General features: G+C 38.4%; 1 protein-coding gene across 8 annotated transcripts in view; it reads right to left on the bottom strand.

Annotated features, from left to right (window-relative positions):
• Positions 1 to 18,014, bottom strand: part of KCNT2 (potassium sodium-activated channel subfamily T member 2) — a 436,001-nt gene that overhangs the window by 73,209 nt on the left and 344,778 nt on the right. For 7 of the 8 annotated variants that reach the window (XM_070767900.1, XM_070767902.1, XM_070767901.1 and 4 more), the window contains one exon: positions 14,778 to 14,912. In XM_070767900.1, the coding sequence (XP_070624001.1) occupies positions 14,778 to 14,912 (135 nt within the window). The remainder of the gene's footprint in view (positions 1 to 14,777; positions 14,913 to 18,014) is intronic. The other variant, XM_070767905.1, reaches the window with a different exon arrangement.

The following is an 18,014-nucleotide window of genomic DNA, read 5'->3' as shown; positions in this document are numbered from 1 at the left end:
AACTCATGCAAATCTCCAGAACATCAGGTGGAGACCTCCTTGTTCTGTGTTTCTGTCTGCACCTCCTGTTCCCTGGGAGGAGTTGGGGACCTATGGCTCATCCCTGACTCTGCCTTCTCAGTTCTCTGGGTTTGCGCTGGTCTGAGCCAGGCCTTGGGGTGAGCTCAGCCCTACAGGGCGGGCCCAGTGAATGCCTAGCAGGGCCTCTGATCAGACTCCTCTCTACTGCCAGGCACCAACCCAGCACAGCTCTGCCTAACGTGGGGATCACCTTCTGCCAGATGGAGGTCTACTATGGTCACTGCTACTTTCAATAAATAGGTGGGTAAGAAAAGAGATTCAGATGAGCCAAATAAAAAGGAGTATTACTAAGAATATCTAACTACATGTCAGAGTTTCTAATTTAAACTTTTGTAATCTCTACTTCTGTATCTACCCCTCAATAGTAGTTGTTAGATCATAATTTCATTACGGTGGTTTCAAATTACTGAGAACCATATTTAGCATCTAATTTAGTAAATAAGTATCAAGTATCTGCTATTGGAAAACGCTGGTTTCCGAGAGATTAAAACAAAAGTATAATGTTAAATCCCTGCCTTTGGTTTAGACTTTAGAAAAAAACTGCAAAAAGTTCATAAATTATATGAATGTATATATTTTTCTAAGGATGCTGCAAGTGGCTGACTGAAATCTGTGATTCACAAATTAAATAGGAACATCTTGGAAGGTGCTAAGATGCATGGTCAGGGAAGGAATTTCTGAGGAAACAAAGCTGTCAACAAGTAAGAAATGTATCTCATATTTTAGAAATTTTTATTTTCTCTGAGAAATATGACTTTTTCTTTCACATATGTTATTTTTGAATTTTAGAAAAATTTTTGATTACTTGAATTTTTTTCTTTATAATCCTTTTCTAACAAAATACATCAAATATGTACATACAGTGTGCTTTGTACGACTCTTTACAATCCTATGGATTGTAGCCCACCAGGTTCCTCTGTCCATATATATGTGTAGACAGATATATTTGAGGCTTTAGTAACAGACAGTGATAAAATATTTGAGTGATCCAGTCATTGTGTTTAAGTGACTTCTAGAATTGAAATTAGATAGAACAACAATATTTATGTGATGTGCCATTTCTGTTCTATATAACTGAACCTACTCCATTTATGTTACTTTAAACTGAAAAATTGAGTGAATTATCTAGTCTGCCACCTAGTAAAATCTTAGAACTAATAACCACTTAAATAATGAAATATTTTACTGCAGTGTCCTTCAAATCCATAAAATATTACCTGTATTGAATTATAATACTTCATATTTACACATTTGATTGCTTAAGAGATTTAATTATATACCTTTAAAATACTGACACTGTACACATATTTCTGAACCTTAACATGACTTAAGTATATTTTGAATATATAACATTTTAGAAATAAAATGACATAAAATGAGAAGTGAAAGGAAAAGGAGAAAGGGAAAGATATACTCATCTGAATGCAGAGATTCACAGAATAACAAGGAGAGATAATAAAGCCATAAGAAAAAGAGGCAAAGAAATACAGGAAATCCATAAAATGGGAAACACTAGAGATCTTTTCAAGAAAATTGAAGGTACCAAGGGAATATTTCATGCAAAGATAGGCACAATAAAGGACAGAAATGACAAGGAACTAGCAGAAGCAGAAGACATCAAGAAGAGGTGGCAAGAATACAGAGAAGAACTGTACAATAAAGGTCTTAATGACCTAGATAACAATGATGGTGTGAGCACTCACCTAGAACCAGACATCCTGGAATGTGAAGTGAAGTAGGCTATAGGAAGCACTACCATGAACAAAGCTAGTGGAGGTAATGGAATTCCAGCTGAGCTATTTACATCCTAAAAGATGACTATCTTAAAGGGTTGCACTCAATATGCCAGCAAATTTGAAAAACTCAGCAGTGGCCACAGCAGTGGAAAAGGTCAGTTTTCATTCCAATCCCACCAAAGAAGGGCGATGCCAAAGAATGTTCAAATCACCATACAACTGCACTCATTTCACATGGTAGCAAGGTAATGCTCAAAATAATTAAAGCTTGGTTTCAGCAGAACGTGAACCGAGAAATTCCAGATGTACAAGCTGGATTTAGAAGAGAGAGAGGAACCAGATCAAATTGCAAACATTTGTTGCATCATAGAGAAAGCAAGGGAATTCCAGAAAAACATCTACTTTTGCTTTACTGACTACGCTAAAGCCTTTGACTGTGTGTAGAAGCATAGTGTTAGTCATCCAATCATGTCTGATTCTTTGCCACCCTGCGGACTGTAGCCCATTAGCCTCCTCTGTCATGGGATTCTCCAGGCAAGAATACTAGAGTGGGTTGTATTCCCTTCTTTAGTGAATTTTCCCAACCCAGGGATAGAACCAGGGTCTCCTGCATTCCAGACAGATTCTTTACTATCTAAGCTATAAAGAAGTCCTACATGTAAGTGGCTCAGTCATGTCAACTCTTTGGAACAATTAGACTGTAGTCCACTAGGCTCCTCTTCCATGGAATTCTCCAGGCAAGAATACTGAGTGGTTAGCTGTTCCCTTCTTCAAGGGATCTTCCCAATCTATGGATCAAACCCAGGTCTCCCGAACTGCAGGTGGATTCTTTAACATCTGAGCCACTGTGTGGGTCACAACAAACAGTGGAAAATTCTTTAAGAGATGGAAATACCAGACCACCTGACCTGCCTCTGAGAAACCTGTAAGCAGGTCAAGAAACAACAGTTAGAACCAGACATGAAACAGCAGACTGCTTCAAATTGGGAAAGGGGTATATCAAGGTTGTATATTGCCACCTTACTTATTTAGCTTCTATCCAGAGAAAGAGGAGAGTGAAAAATTTGGCTTAAAACTCAACATTCAGAAAATGAAGATCATGGCATCCAGTCCCATTACTTCATGGAAAATAGATGGGGAAACAATGGAAACAGTGACAGATTTTATTTCTGGGGGGCTCCAAAATCACCGCAGATGGTGACTGCAGCCATGAAAGTAAAAGACACTTACTCCTTGGAAGAAAACTTATGACCAACCTAAACAGCATATTAAAAAGCAGAGACATTACTTTGCCAACAAAGGTCCGTCTAGTCAAAGCTATGGTTTTTCCAGTATGGATGTGAGAGTTGGGCTATAAAGAAAGCTGAGCAATGAAGAACTGATGCTTTTGAACTGTGCTGTTGGAGAAGGCTCTTGAGAATCCCTTGGACTGCAAGGAGATCCAACCAGTCAATTCTAAAAGAAATTCACCCTGAATATTCACTGGAAGGACTGATACTGAAACTGAAGCTCCAATCCTTTGGCCACCTGATACGAAAAACAGCCAACTCAGTGGAAAAGACCATGATGCTGGGAAAGATTAAGATCAGGAAGAGAAGGGAGTGACAGAGGCTGAGATTGCTGGATAGAGTCACCAACTCAATGGACATGAGTTTGAATAAACTCTGTGAGATAGTGAAGGACAGGGAAGCCTGGTGTGCTGAGTTCATGGGGTTGCAAAAGTTGGATATGGCTTAGCAGCTGAACAACAACAATTCTCTTTTTCCTAGGTACTAGGATCACCATGCTGCTGCTAAGTTGCTTCAGTTGTGTCCGACTCTGTGCGACCCCATAGACGGCAGCCCAGCAGGCTCCCCTGTCCCTGGGATTCTCAAGGCAAGAACACTGGAATGGGTTGCCATTTCCTTTCTCCAATGCATGAAAGTAAAGTCGCTCAGTCATGTCTGACTCTTAGCGACCCCATGGACTGTAGCCCACCGGGCTCCTCCATCCATGGGATTTTCCAGGCAAGAATACTGGAGTGGGGTGCGATTGCCTTCTCCGAGGATCACCATAAAGCAACATAATAACTGAAACTAATGTACTTTGTTTTATCTAAAAATGTTCTACAATTACTTCTCTAGATAATACTCTAGTTACATTTTACCTGTGGCGGATTCATTTTGATATTTGGCAAAACTAATACAATTATGTAAAGTTTAAAAATAAAATAAAATTAAAAAAAAATAAAATAAAATGACTTGTTTAATACTTTCTTTGTATAGTGGAAGAAAACTTGCTACCCCAAAATGCCTGTGGCATTTGAAGTTATTTTTTATTCAAGGCATATTTTGATGTGGCTATTTAAATTTACTCAGTGATGTAAATGTAATTGTGTAAAATATCTATGGACTAGTTACCTGCATGAATTAATTCATTTAATAAATAATTCTGAAATGCTCAGGTATGCTAACCAACATAAAGATGAAAATCATACTATACACTTTATTTCACAAACTGGGAGAACTCTGAGACTAGCTGCATTATATATTAAAGCAAGACAATCAAACATAAGAACATAAAAATCTGGAAAATATTTATAATATTTAATAAAATATTACTAAGCTAGTGTGTCACTCTGTTCAATTTGATCTGTGGTGGCTGGGATTGATGTTTTAAATCACAAGGGGTATATATTAATGTAAGGTATATAGACACACTTAAATGCATGAGACACCAGTTTTAGACTCTAACTAAATATTGGCACTAAAACAAATACGAAAATATTTTAATTTTTCACAAACAATTTTAAAACAATTTAGATCTGAGTCTGAGGTCGTTGTTAAATGACCATATAGTAAACATCAGATATCTCCTAAAAAGAAAATTTTAACCCATGTAAACCAAAGAAAATATTAAAATGTTTTTGCACTATATAAAGGAATTACTCTTGCATTGATACATATTCGGTATCAGTATTCTTGAATTACATCATTTCCCAAGTGCCTATGGGTGTCATTTCTTCAGTAAGACTATAATTACTAGTACCAAGCTAGAAATAATATTCCCTTTTTATTTTTACTCTTAACATGATGTTTTTCCTCCTGTCAATTCAAACGTCTTCTAACTGGCTGGCTCTCAATTGCTCTCACTTATCCTCAAACCACTCTTTACCTTGAAGCTAAAATAATATTTTATTTATTTATTTTTAATTAATTTTAACTTTGCTTTACAATTTGGTGTTAGTTTCTACTATACAGTTTCTACTATACAGTCGCAAAGAGTCGGACACGATTGAGCGACTGAACTGAACTGAACTGCTCTACTATACAGCAAAATTAATTGGCAAAAAAATATTTTAAATCCTGTATCTTTCAATTCCTGTTATTCCTAAAATAAAGCGCAGCTCATTAAACTGCTCTTCAAAGCCATGAGTAGTCTGGCTTCTGATTTCCATGCAGCCTAAGTTGGACTTTCCCCTGGCTCTGCTCCAAGTGCTGTTTAGTTCCCAGAGCCTTGGTATTTGCTGCCCTCTTGTGGAATTCTCTGCTCATCTCTGCTGCTGCTGCTAAGTCGCTTCAGTCTTGTCCGACTCTGTGCGACCCCATAGACGGCAGCCCACCAGGCTGCTCATCTCTACACCCACTCAACCTCTTTCTAGTAAAAGTGCGTGTGTGCTGTTACTCAGCTGCGTCTGACTCTTTGTGACCCCATGGATTGTAGCTCACCAGGCTCCTCTGTCCATGGGATTTCTCACACAAGAATACTGGAGTGGGTTGTCATTCCCTCCCGGCGGGGATCTTTCTGACCCAGGAATGGAACCTGCGTCTCCTGCATTGAAGGCGGATTCTTTGCCACTGTGCCTCCTGGGATGCCCTTCTAGTTAAACACTGAGTACCAATTCCTCAGGGAGGCATTCCTTCACCCAGTGGACTAGATCACATAGATTCTTCTATTTTCTTTAGTTGCCAAACTAATGAGAGGGTAATAGGCAGGAAGCCAGGGGTCTCCAAACGGAGGAAATAGCTTGCAAGTGTCAGACATTTTTATCTCTCTTAAAGGGCAGGAGGAAACAAACTAGCTGATATTTTCCCTTCTCTATACAAATTTAAAAGGAGGTTTCTCTTAAAATACTGTGTTGCCATAATGACACCTGGTTTCACCTGAAGTTAACTATTCTCAAACCTTGAGATAACCAATGCATTTTTCTTATGGAAATGTTTGTCTTAAGATATGCTAATGTAATATGCATTTACCTCAAACTCTGTCTTCATGTCGGTTGCCTCATGGCTCAGAATCTACTTGACAAACCGGTATGTTATACTCAGATATTGTTCCCATAATCTATGTAAATGAAACTATTTGTATGGTAATCTGTCCTTCTACAAGATTCAAGTTAATCATTTTATGGCCCAGGATGAACCATTTGGTGCCAAAATTATCCCAAAATGCATCTTATGGGTGAGGGGCCTGGTGCCATTCTGAGTTTTAAGACATTCCTTTCTTTCATTAACAGACTGCTAGTGACTATATAACATCCAGCTGAAGACTAGCAGGGGGGCACTCTTTCTGCCCCCTTCTGATGCCTATGTCAGAAGCTTTCTCTATCTCCCTTATACTTTAATAAAACTTGATTACACAAAAGCTCTGAGCAATCAAGCCTTGTCTCTGGCCCTGGATTGAATTCTTCTCCTCCAGAGGCCAGGAATCCCAGTGTCTTTTCGTTCAGCAACGTTTCACTAACGATCCTTCTAGTTATATCTTTAAACGACTTGCTTAATTTTTTTTTTTGTAAAGTGGAGCAAAACTTGCCACTTCAAAATGTCTTTGGTGTTGGAAATGGTTGTTTTTATTCAAGGCACATTTTGATGTGCCTAAGTTGAATTTAGGTACTAACACTTGTTCATAAAAGTGTGAAAACGTTCAGCATTTCCCAAATGTACAGAGTGTTTCGTTAGGTAAAACCTCAGCAAGATAAATTTAAATTTGAAAGTGAGGACCAGCTTTTCTTTCAATTTGAAAAAATTTTAAGGAATCTTTGTGCCTGGGAGACTCACCTGAGTGCTTCTCTGAGATGTTTAAGGATGGGTGCTTAGGCAGGTGGAAGAGTTGATAAAGGGGGCTTCTCTGGGGTGGCTCAGGTCAATGCAAGAGACACAGGAGACATGAGTTCAATTCCCGGGCTGGGAAGATCCCTTTAGAAGGAAATGGCAACCACTCCAGAACTGTTGCCTGGGAAATCTCATGGACAGAGGAGCCTGGCAGGCTGCAGTCCAAGAGTTGCAAAAGAGTTGGAAAATGACCGAGCAACTAAATAACAACAACACCATGATAAAGATCTGGTACTGTCTTCTGTGCTCTGAAATGGCCCTTAGGGGAGCAGGCAGGCCAGCTGCTAGGGACTCCAATAGTCTCTTCTGAGCAAAGCAGGGGAGGGGATCTGGCAACCTCTGGGCTAGAGGTCATCCACAGGAAGTTTGCTGCTCTATGGAGCAACTAGGAGCCCACAGAGGAAACTCCCCAGAAGAGAGGCATGCATCCGGGTAAGGACCCGCTTCTGCAGAGACATTGCATGCTGGCACAAAGCATGGCTGAGTGTGGAGGTTCCTCTTGGTTCAGCCATCCCAGTACTTAGGGGTTCTCCCTAAGTGTTTGAGTGTTTACACTCTGGGTATTTCACTCTAAACTTTGTATGCTAAAGACAAATCACTTCCTGGGTGGGTATTTTGGGGCCCAGACAGCAAACAGGTAACCGTCACACTGGATGAAGATACATTAAGCTGTGTTGTCCAGTGTTCAGTCACAAAGCTATGTTTCAGATACAACTCCAGGTGGAAAAGAATTCTCCCCAAATCCCCCCAAACCCCCAAAATCCTCTTCTGCTTCCCACTCACACACACAAACACTGCCAATCAAGTAAGGAGACTCTCTTGTTTGCCTTTGGTCTCTGGGGACTAACTCTGGAGGGTCCTCAGACAAACCAGGGAGAAGAGAGCCCTGGTCAGTAAAGCTGAGTGTCCTCATAAGCTGGGCGGGTAGGAGCTCAAGTGATCAATCTGAGCTTCTGAAAAACAAATTCAACCTTATTCCAGACTGGTCATATATTAGTAAGTTGTGAGCTAGAGCACTCTTAACTTTCACTTCAGACTTGAATTCTATCCTGTTTTTATCTCTAATATAAGCACAGATTGAAGATTTTTCTAACATATTCCTTCACAGTTTTAAAAGCAAAAAATATAAAACTCAAAAGGCCTCCCATCCAAACGGAATGCCAAAATAATCAAGTTAAAATGGCATGGCTCAAACTGCTACACAGAAATGCTAACATAAAATGTAGCATCACCCTGTATAAAGTAACAGCATACGGTAATTTTATTCATCTAAAACATCCAGATACTAAGGAGATCACAAGATTTGATTGTCTCCTAGAAATAAATAAGCCAAGGAAATAATGCATCTAAATTCTTGCCCCAATTTTCTAATTAATAAACTCACCATGATGTCTGCTTACACATTTTGGTGGCCACAGTATTTTAGAAACAGCAATTCAAGTTTGCTTAAAAGACACATTCTTGTGTTAAAAGACACATTCTATTAATATGTAGAAACGGCCTATTACTATCTGCCTATTATGTACTTCTCAGAAATCATCTCACTTAGTCCTTTCAACAGCCTTGCTTGGCAGGACGATGCAAGAGTTTGGGTGCATTCAGACTACCCAGATTCAAGTGAAGTTCATGTTAGGCTTTGGAACTCTTCCAATTTAAATCCCAAACTCCATCAATATCAGCTGAATGACTCTTAGGCTATCTCTCATGTTAAAATACTTCAGCATAAACAGGGTGATAGGTTCAGAGTCAGGTTTAAGATAAACTTCAGTTGCAGCTAGCATTTAGTTTCACCACCCAGGGTGCCTCAGGTTTTTTTTTTCCCCATCAGAGAGTGTATATCCTAGAGTTGAGATGGTTCTATTAGCTATATTTCTGTCGACACTGTGCGCCTCACTAATAAACTGATTAGAACTGGCTCTTCTTTGAGGAAATGAATAATGGTTGAAATATTTTAGAGGACTGGCTGAAATATTTTAGAGATATTATTGTTAAAATAAACTCTAGGTCCAAGATGGAATGGCTCCTGTCCTGGTGCCATATCTGCAAACCAAAACTTAGATCATATTCCTGTCCCTGTAAATGTCCCACTCAACCAGAAATAGATTACATCCAGTCAGCCAGTCCGCAAATGCCAAGCCAACTCGGCTTGGTACTTACTTCTTTATTCATTCTCTATTTGTTTCTCTTCTTTGTTTCTTATTCTTTAAGCTTTAAAAGCTTCTTTCCTCCCACCCCATGGCTCAGCAGGTAAAGAATTTGCCTGCAATGCAGGAGATGAAGGAGATGTTGGTTCAATCCCTGGGTCAGGAAGATCCCCTGAAGTAGGAAATAGTGACCCACTCCAGTATTCTTGCCTGAAGAATCCCATGGACAGAGGAGCCTGGTGGGCTACAATCCATGGGGTTGCAAAGAGTCAGGACTAAGCACAGCACAGCATCCCATTTTGCAGTTCTCTGGACTCTTGGGAATGGAGATTGCACACTTTGTGAAGTGTTAATGTTTGTTTGTATCAAATTGTACTAAATTGTCTTCTTTAATAACTTTTATGGTTTTTCCCGTAGTCACTTAAGGATGTGAGAGTTGGACCATCAAGAAGGCTGAGTGCCAAAGAATTGATACTTTCAAATTGTGGTGCTGGAGGAGGCTCTTGTGAGTCCCTTGGACAGCAAGAGATCAAACCAGTCAATCCTATAGGAAATAGACCATGAATATTCATTGGAAGGACTCATATTGAAGCTGAAGCTCCAATACTTTGGACACTTGATACAAACAGTCGACTCATTGGAAAAGACCCTAATCCTGTGAAAGACTGAGGGCAAGAAGAGAAAGAGACAGCAGAGGATGAGGTGGTTAGATAGCATCACCGACTCAATGGACATGAATCTGAGCAAATTCCTGGAGATAGTGGAGGACAGACAAACCTGGCATGCTGCAGACCACGGGTTGCAAAGAGCAAGACACCACTTAGAGACTGAACAACAACAACAAATTCATTTTTAACATTATTCCCTCCTGCAAACTCGGTGTGTAAGAATCTAGTTCCCTTGAAGATGGGGCCCTAGGCTTTTATCCTAATATCTGCTAATACTATCCTAATAGTCTTCAATCCACACACTGACTGGACTTCTGGGAGCTTGATGCTTACTATAAGAGTAATTGGGATCCTCCCTCTGCAATTTGTCATCTTCCTATAGGAAATTTCATGCAAAGTGGTGGATAGAAAACAGGAAAGGTCAGAAAACTGGGAGTAGGAGGAAGAGAGAAAAGGGGAGCAGAGTTGAGACTAGTGTTAGCTTGCAGTAGATCATCAGTGATTGTTTAGAGGATCAGCACAGGGCTGTTTATCATGATTGATCTTGGAACTGAATTGGGGTAAGGAAGGAAGATGAGCCCTCAGGTGACTAAGGACAGTAGGATCAGTGGACAGTAGATTCCAGTGAAAAAGGACGGTTCAGAGATGGGGATGTGAGAAGCAATGACATAGAAAATAAGTAGTAGTGCTCAGAGAGTTGAATGCAACTCGGAGTATGGAGTGGAAACTATTGATTTTCCAATCACATGAGAATGGGTGACTAAGGGCAGATATCCAAAGGACCATCTGCCTAGGATTTTTGAAATCATCAAGAATTATGGTAGAAGCAGGGCTGGCAAGAGTCACAGTGTATCAGGAACTGAAACCTTCAAGAAGTGTGGAAGAGTGACCTCAAGGGTGATGACTGACTGACCAATAAAATGAAACCACCGAGTCTATAATTCTGGTTATTTATCTACATAAATGGTATTATATATACCATAGAGACATACTGATTCTGGTTCTTTTATTATGTAAGACTAGCCTAGTTTAGCATGCCTAATTAACTGATGAATTACTCCATCAAAAAGTCTCCTAGATTTCTTTAACGTTTATTTAAGTATTACCGTATTTTGTAAAAATTATAGGTGGTTTACAACGTTGCATTCATTTCAGGTGTACCAGACAGTGATTCAGTTATACATACATATATGCCTATTGTTTTTCAAGTTCTTCTCCCTTATAGGTTGTTTATTTTATATATAGTAGTTGCCTTGCGTGCATGCTCAGTTGTGTTTGACTCTTTGTGACCCCATGGACTGCAGCCCGTGAGGCTACCCTGCCCATGGAATTCTTCAGGAAAGAATACTGGAGTGGCTTGCCATTCCCTCCTCTAGGGGATCTTCCTGACCCAGGATTGAACCTGAGTCTCCCATGTCTTCTGCATTGGCAAGTGGATTCACTACTGCTGAGCCACTGGGGAAGCCCCCCATGTATAGTGGTGTGTATATGTTAATCCCAATCCCCTAATTTATCCCTCCTCCCCTTGTCCCCTTTGGTAACCATAATTTTTTTTTCTATATCTATTGGTCTAAAATATTTTTTTTCCCTGAAAAATATTGTTTTGTACTTAGATAAATAATAATGCCTTTGTGAAGAGAGGAAAGAGAAGAGCAGAGTCTGGGTACCTAATAGTGCTTCTCAAATTTCTGTTTGAAACTATTTACTCTAGATGTGTTTTTGCACTATACAAATTGCATAATTTCTAAAATATCTTGCAGAAGATAAGTAACTTTTAATAGCAAAAAGGTCCAAAGGCACACATCTGCTCTCCATCCATCCTTTTAAGAGGTGGTCCTCCTCCACCAGGTACTCAGGGCAGGCAGGCTTGCCACCATCAGCAAACACATGTGTATCTGCCCTTAGGTATTCTGGTTCATTTTAAATGATTAATTTGAGACTTTGCATCTCTCAGTAAAATGGGGATTTATTATTCTCTTAACATAAAAATAATTCATTCAGAGCATATATCAAATCAATAGAAATTTCACTATAATACAAATAAACTCACAGTAAGTTGAAAATTAAAATGGTATGCTTAATTAAAGACCCAGGACCCTCTGCTGCTAAAACTATAATTAGCTTTTGCCAAGCATGGAATAAAACACTATGAGTTGACTTTATTCATTGACTATAAATCTCATCCTTCTGTATTAATTTTCTACCTTGTATTTCCTTTTTCATTCTCTAGAGAGAAAAAAAGTGCTTATATATAATATGTCATATTTTAACCATGTGTTATGCTACTTTTAAATGTACTACTTACATAGCTCAATGACTAGTGAGCTATATTCTAAATGATCCAACCCATTACAGTGACTTCAGATAATGTATTACTCCTTCTGAACAGGAGTAAGTTCTAGGCAAGTTCATAGTAGATTTTGCAGGTGCTGGAGAGATTCTTTCAGTTCAGTTCAGTTCAGTTGCTCAGTCGTGTCCGACTCTTTGCAACCCCATGAATTGCAGCACGCCAGGCCTCCCTGTCCATCACTAACTCCCGGAGTTCACTCAAACTCATGTCCATCGAGTCGGTGATGTCATCCAGCCATCTCATCCTCTGTTATCCCCTTCTCCTCCTGCCCCCAATCCCTCCCAGCATCAGAGTCTTTTCCAATGAGTCAACTCTTCGCATGAGGTGGCCAAAGTACTGGAGTTTCAGCTGTAGCATCATTCCTTCCAAAGAACACCCAGGACTGATCTCCTTTAGAATGGACTGGTTGGATCTCCTTGCAGTCCAAGGGACTCTTAAGAGTCTTCTCCAACACCACAGTTCAAAAGCATCAATTCTTCAGTGCTCAGCTTTCTTCACAGTCCAACTGTCACATCCATACATGACAACTGGAAAAACCATAGCCTTGACTAGACGGACCTTTGTTGGCAAAGTAATGTCTCTGCTTTTTAATATGCTATCGAGGTTGGTCATAACTTTCCTTGCAAGGAATAAGCATCTTTTAATTTCATGGCTGCAATCACCATCTGCAGTGATTTTGGAGCTCCCCAAAATAAAGTCTGACACTGTTTCCACTGTTTCCCCATCTATTTCCCGTGAAGCGATGGGACCAGATGCCATGATCTTAGTTTTCTGAATGTTGAGCTTTAAGCCAATTTTTTCACTCTCCTCTTTCACTTTCATCAAGAGGCTTTTTAGTTCCTCTTCCCTTTCTGCCATAAGGGTGGTGTCATCTGCATATCTGAGGTTATTGATATTTCTCCTGGCAATCTTGATTCCAGCTTGTGCTTCTTCCAGCCCAGCATTTCTCATGATGTACTCTGTATCTTTATATACCTGATTTCCTGTCTTCACACTGATACTGCAAGAAGACTGAATTATTCTCCACATGCATTTTATAGATGAGGGAAACTGAATTTCAGTGAGGTTAAGAAATACACTCAAAGTCACATTTAGTAATTTTCTCTAGGAACTTAGTTTGTTGTTATATTGTTCCAAGGTCCACAGCTTTTCCACTCTGCCCCAGGGGGGTGATAATCATATGGTTAATAATTACAGTAGCTAATATTCATTGGGGTAAAATCCACTGGAGGAGGGCATGGCAACCCACTCCAGTATTCTTGCCTGGAGAACCCCTATGGACAGAGGAGCCTGGAAGGCTACAGTCCAAAAGGTTACAAAGAGTCAGACATGAGTGAAACGACTTAGTGTAGCATGCACAATGTTGACTGGGGCTTCCCAGATGGCACAGTGGTATGCCTGCCAATGCAGGAAATGCAAGAGATACAGTTTTGATCCCTGGATCGAGAAATCCCTGGAAAAGGAAAGGACAACCCACTCCAGTATTCTTGCCTGGAAAATTCCAAGGACAGAGGAGCCCAGTGGGCTACAGTCCAAGCAGTCACAAAGAGTTGGACACAGGTGAGCACAACATTTATTGGGAACCTGAAAATGACCAGGCAGGTATATGTTGTTATAACTCCAACAACCTTATGGTTAAGACTTCAAGATTTAGAGAAGGAAAGTAATTTACCTAAGATCATGTAATATATAGCCAACTTAAGTGAGACACAAATCTCCACTCTCCTGAATTCTGACCTCAAACTGTAAACAGATAACTACCCTCAATAGATGTTCTGCTATAATATGAAGGTATGAAGGGAGGAGAGAAAAAAATCAAGTTCAGATTGTTTTACTTATTTTCTTAATTTGGTAGCTCAGATACTTCCTTTAGACTTCTGCAAAGCTCATAAAACTGAAATAATGATCTTTTAGATATTTAAATGTTAAATGATTTTAAAAAGAATCATTCCAAGTGATGCAGATGTCTCAATTTACTGGTGACTCTTTTTAGAGGTAAATTGACTGTTTTTTTTTTTTTTTCTTCTTCTTTTTTTTAATGAATCATTTAAAAAGTCTTTATTGAATTTGCTATAATACAGAGATTGAACCCACACCCCCTGCATTGGAAGGTGAAGCCTTAACCACTAGACTGCCAAGAAAGTCCCTATTAGAGCTTTTGATTTTGCCCACAGCATGAACTTTTATCTGGGCACTACTGCTCATTCTTACCCAAAGATTTCCATAACAGGAATTCCTATCTGGGTGGGCTGAATTAACAAAAGGCAGGAAAACAGCGAGGATAAGCTTATGACTTAGCTCCTGACATGGGTGAATGAGCCTTGAAATCTTTTATTCCTGGTTACTCAGTATGCAAATGAATACCTTTGGCCACTGCTGGGCATAAAAGCAAAATCAGAACATGCACAACATGAAAAAAAAAATCACGACTGCTACTGAACACAATTTTTAGAATCTGTTAGTTGAACTATATAAGAAAACAGATGTACTATTCTTTTTATTTTTAAAAGAATTGCTGACCTTGTGTTAAAAAGTACGTTTCACATAGGACCAGTCACACATTAGGTCCTAAATCCTATCTGTTTTATGATCGAATGGATAAACATAGCTTCAGTTTGCATCCCACCTGCATTCCTTAGAGACAGTCGGGCGTTTCACAGGTGGTTAGCAGTAAGTCTGCGGAAGGGGCGGACTGTCCAGACGTTTACCTGAACAGGGTCTGCACGTTGACGATGGTTTTGGCGTCCGCCATGTAGTCTTCCTCGGCGCTCATGGTGCTTTCTTTGTCCACGACCACCATGTTGGCAGCAAAAGTCACTCCACACCTGAGTAAATCATCGAGGCTTTGATAAAAATCAACAGAGAAAAGTGAACTTTCAGTAAATCTCAGTGTTAGAATGATGCTGAAACTCATCTACCCGCTCCCCACGCTTATGCATAGAGGTTACTGTTATAGGTGGCTTGCACAGAGTGGACACTGATAGATGTTATGGGAATTAATACAATATTCTCCAGAGATACGAAATAAATTGCCTTTGGGGGTTCTATATGCTTCATTAGATCTCAATAATTTCAAAGCATATGCATTAAGGATCTTTCTTTAATAATATTTATGAATTTTATAAATAAAGCCTGAAAACACCAATTTTGCAATCAAACAGAATGAGAGCATGTTAGACCTTTGTTTTTACAGTTAGCATATTATTTCAAAAATGGCATTTGCATTTTTTTTTTATCTCTGAAGCACTTCTGGTAAGAATAAAAATGAACATATATTAATTTAGATGATCAAGCCTAACAAGGAAATATATTTATTAGAGATATTTATTTTTAAATGTCTATTTATCTGTGTGAAGCTATGTTTTATAGATTGGTTCTACACAGCCAAAAACATGTAAAACATATAAATATCATTTGCTTTCAAGCCTACCTTTTAGACACTTTTTGAGCAAGTGAGTAAATGAATTAAATTTGTTGGTTGCAGGAAACAATTGCTAAACTAAGACACAAGTTCCTATGAGTTACCATAGATAGAGTCAGTCATCTCCCTTATCAGTGATAAAAAATTTACCTAGCATTGAATTTAAAAACAATGTTATAGCAAAAGCTGAATCAAGAAAACCATTTTTCATTGCCTCTGCTTCACACAAATTTCAAAAATAGGACTGAATTGGAGAAGGGAGATTATATTTGAGTGAATGCAAGGGTATTCTAGGTTCAGAGTTGACTGAAGACAAATAAGAAAAATTGGGCTAACTGATTTCTCCATTTTCTAATGTAAAAAGTGTAAAACTCAAAGAGCAGTAGCTCCTTTTAGATTCTTAAAAGGAACAGTTAATTCTGCTAAAGATTGTCTCAAACTGCATGATCCCTTGAATTAGCTCTCTCACATTAGAGGGGATTATTTTCCTGTTACAGGAAGGCAAGAGGCAAGATTTCTTACTCTGTTAAATGGCGAGAGAGTATTACCAAAGCTTTGAGTCCAAGATCCCCAGGAATAGTCCAGAAAAAAATATTTTGCTTGAATCAGGCACAGTGTTCTATAGCAGGGATTTTATGGCTAAAACTGTGGAAACAGAATGTTATCCCAAATAAATTTCCTATGGTGAGAGGGGCCAGGTCCATAACATCTAATCAATATGATGACCAAGTTTAAATTTCCAGGAATGCTTTGCTAGGGTATTCTTTTTATCTAGGAAATTTATAATTATTCTTACATCTGTTAAAATACTTTTTAAAGGAAAGAAGAAGTTGGAAAGCAAATATGATCCCTTGGGGACCATAAATAAGATGCCAAATCTTATGACTTCACGCACTATTATTATAGTGTTAATTCACTTTTTCATATTTCAGCTCTTATGATCTTTATTTCCCCCATTAAACAAATTGTCTATATAGGAAAAGGAAAAGTTAATTAATAGAAGGTAACCTTGATCAAAAAATGATACCCAGAAGTTGTAATAAAAATGAATATTTCATCGTCAATAAATCAAGGAAGTTGAGACTTGACAAAAAAAGTCACTATGAGAATATTTGTACTAAACAGTTACTTGCTAGCCAAACCTGTACATATCAGTTAATGACATACTGAAAATACTGGCTGTTGCAATTTACACATAACATTGGCAAATGATTTTAGTAATTATCATTGAATATGAATTTAAATCTAAAGAAATTTATAGGATCTATACAAATTTAGAGTGGCATTTCTGAATCACATAAAAACTATTCTTCATGTTTTAACTTTAGCTTATTTGTATTCATTTAGAATTGTATTTTATTCTTTATCTTTTTGGTAGACTACCACTTTCTTTTTATAATTCTGTGTGTATCACAATTTCTTCCCACCATCTTATCTACAAAGACTGTTTTTAATTAAGCATGAATGCTTTACACAGTTTGGCCACCAGATGGCAGCACAAGAAAAAAGTCAATATGGTTGAAAAAGTTACAGATACTCTAATTGGCAATGCTTCTCTTTCTCCCCTTCTCTAAAACTTTCTTTTTGAGGAGAACCAGAATGTGAAGGTATAAATATAAAGGAATGTTTGTGAGAGCATTTTAATTCATTCATAGATTTTGTTTGCTCATCATTTATGTTTAAGGAAAATTTCAAACATTAGCAGAAGAGAATACTATAGTGAATCTCCTGTACCAATTACCCAGTTTCAATAATTGGTGACTTGTAGTCAATCCTTTTTCACCTCTAATCCTAGGAATTTGATCCTTTCCATTCTTCCTTTCCTCCCCATTAATACTTTTATAAAGGGAGAATTCATTTTATAGTTTACATAAGAAAAGATGCATGAGAGGTTTATTTTGTATCTTTTAAATATAATGTCCTAATGAATTTTAATAGAATACTATTAATATCACATCAAAGAAACATTACTAATGATAAAATATGGGTTGATTTCACTTTCGTGGATTCAAATAGTAGTTTTAGTACCTCTATATTTTAATTAGTTGGTTAGTATTATGACAACAGTAATGTAAATTATATTAATGTAGTTGTTTAGTTGCTAAGTTGTTTCCAACTCTTTTGTGACTTCATGGAAAGTAGTCTGCCAGGCTCCTCTGTCCATGGGATTCTCCTGGCAAGAGTACTGGAGTGGGTTGCCATTTCCTACTCCAGAGGGTCTTCTTGACGCAGGGATCTAACCTGGCAGTTGGATTCTTTACCACTGAGCTACCAAGGAAACCCAGGCATATTCATGTAGAATGGAGACTAAATGTGTGTTAATCTGTTTGGCCATTAATGTATCCACAGTCAATAAACACTCTCAAAGTTACAAAGCTTTGTTTTTTTAACATCTATAAGACGAAATGTAAACACAGGAGTTCTCAGTGGATAACTTTCAGCATATTATTTGTAATGCTCTGGCTGATTTTTTTTAGAATGGAAAATTAACACATTTTATAAGCATATTAGTTTTATGATCTTT

The sequence above is a fragment of the Bos indicus genome, chromosome 16 (assembly GCF_029378745.1).
Source record: "Bos indicus isolate NIAB-ARS_2022 breed Sahiwal x Tharparkar chromosome 16, NIAB-ARS_B.indTharparkar_mat_pri_1.0, whole genome shotgun sequence".
Lineage (NCBI taxonomy): Eukaryota > Metazoa > Chordata > Mammalia > Artiodactyla > Bovidae > Bos > Bos indicus.
This window is presented reverse-complemented; position numbering and strand designations above follow the sequence as displayed.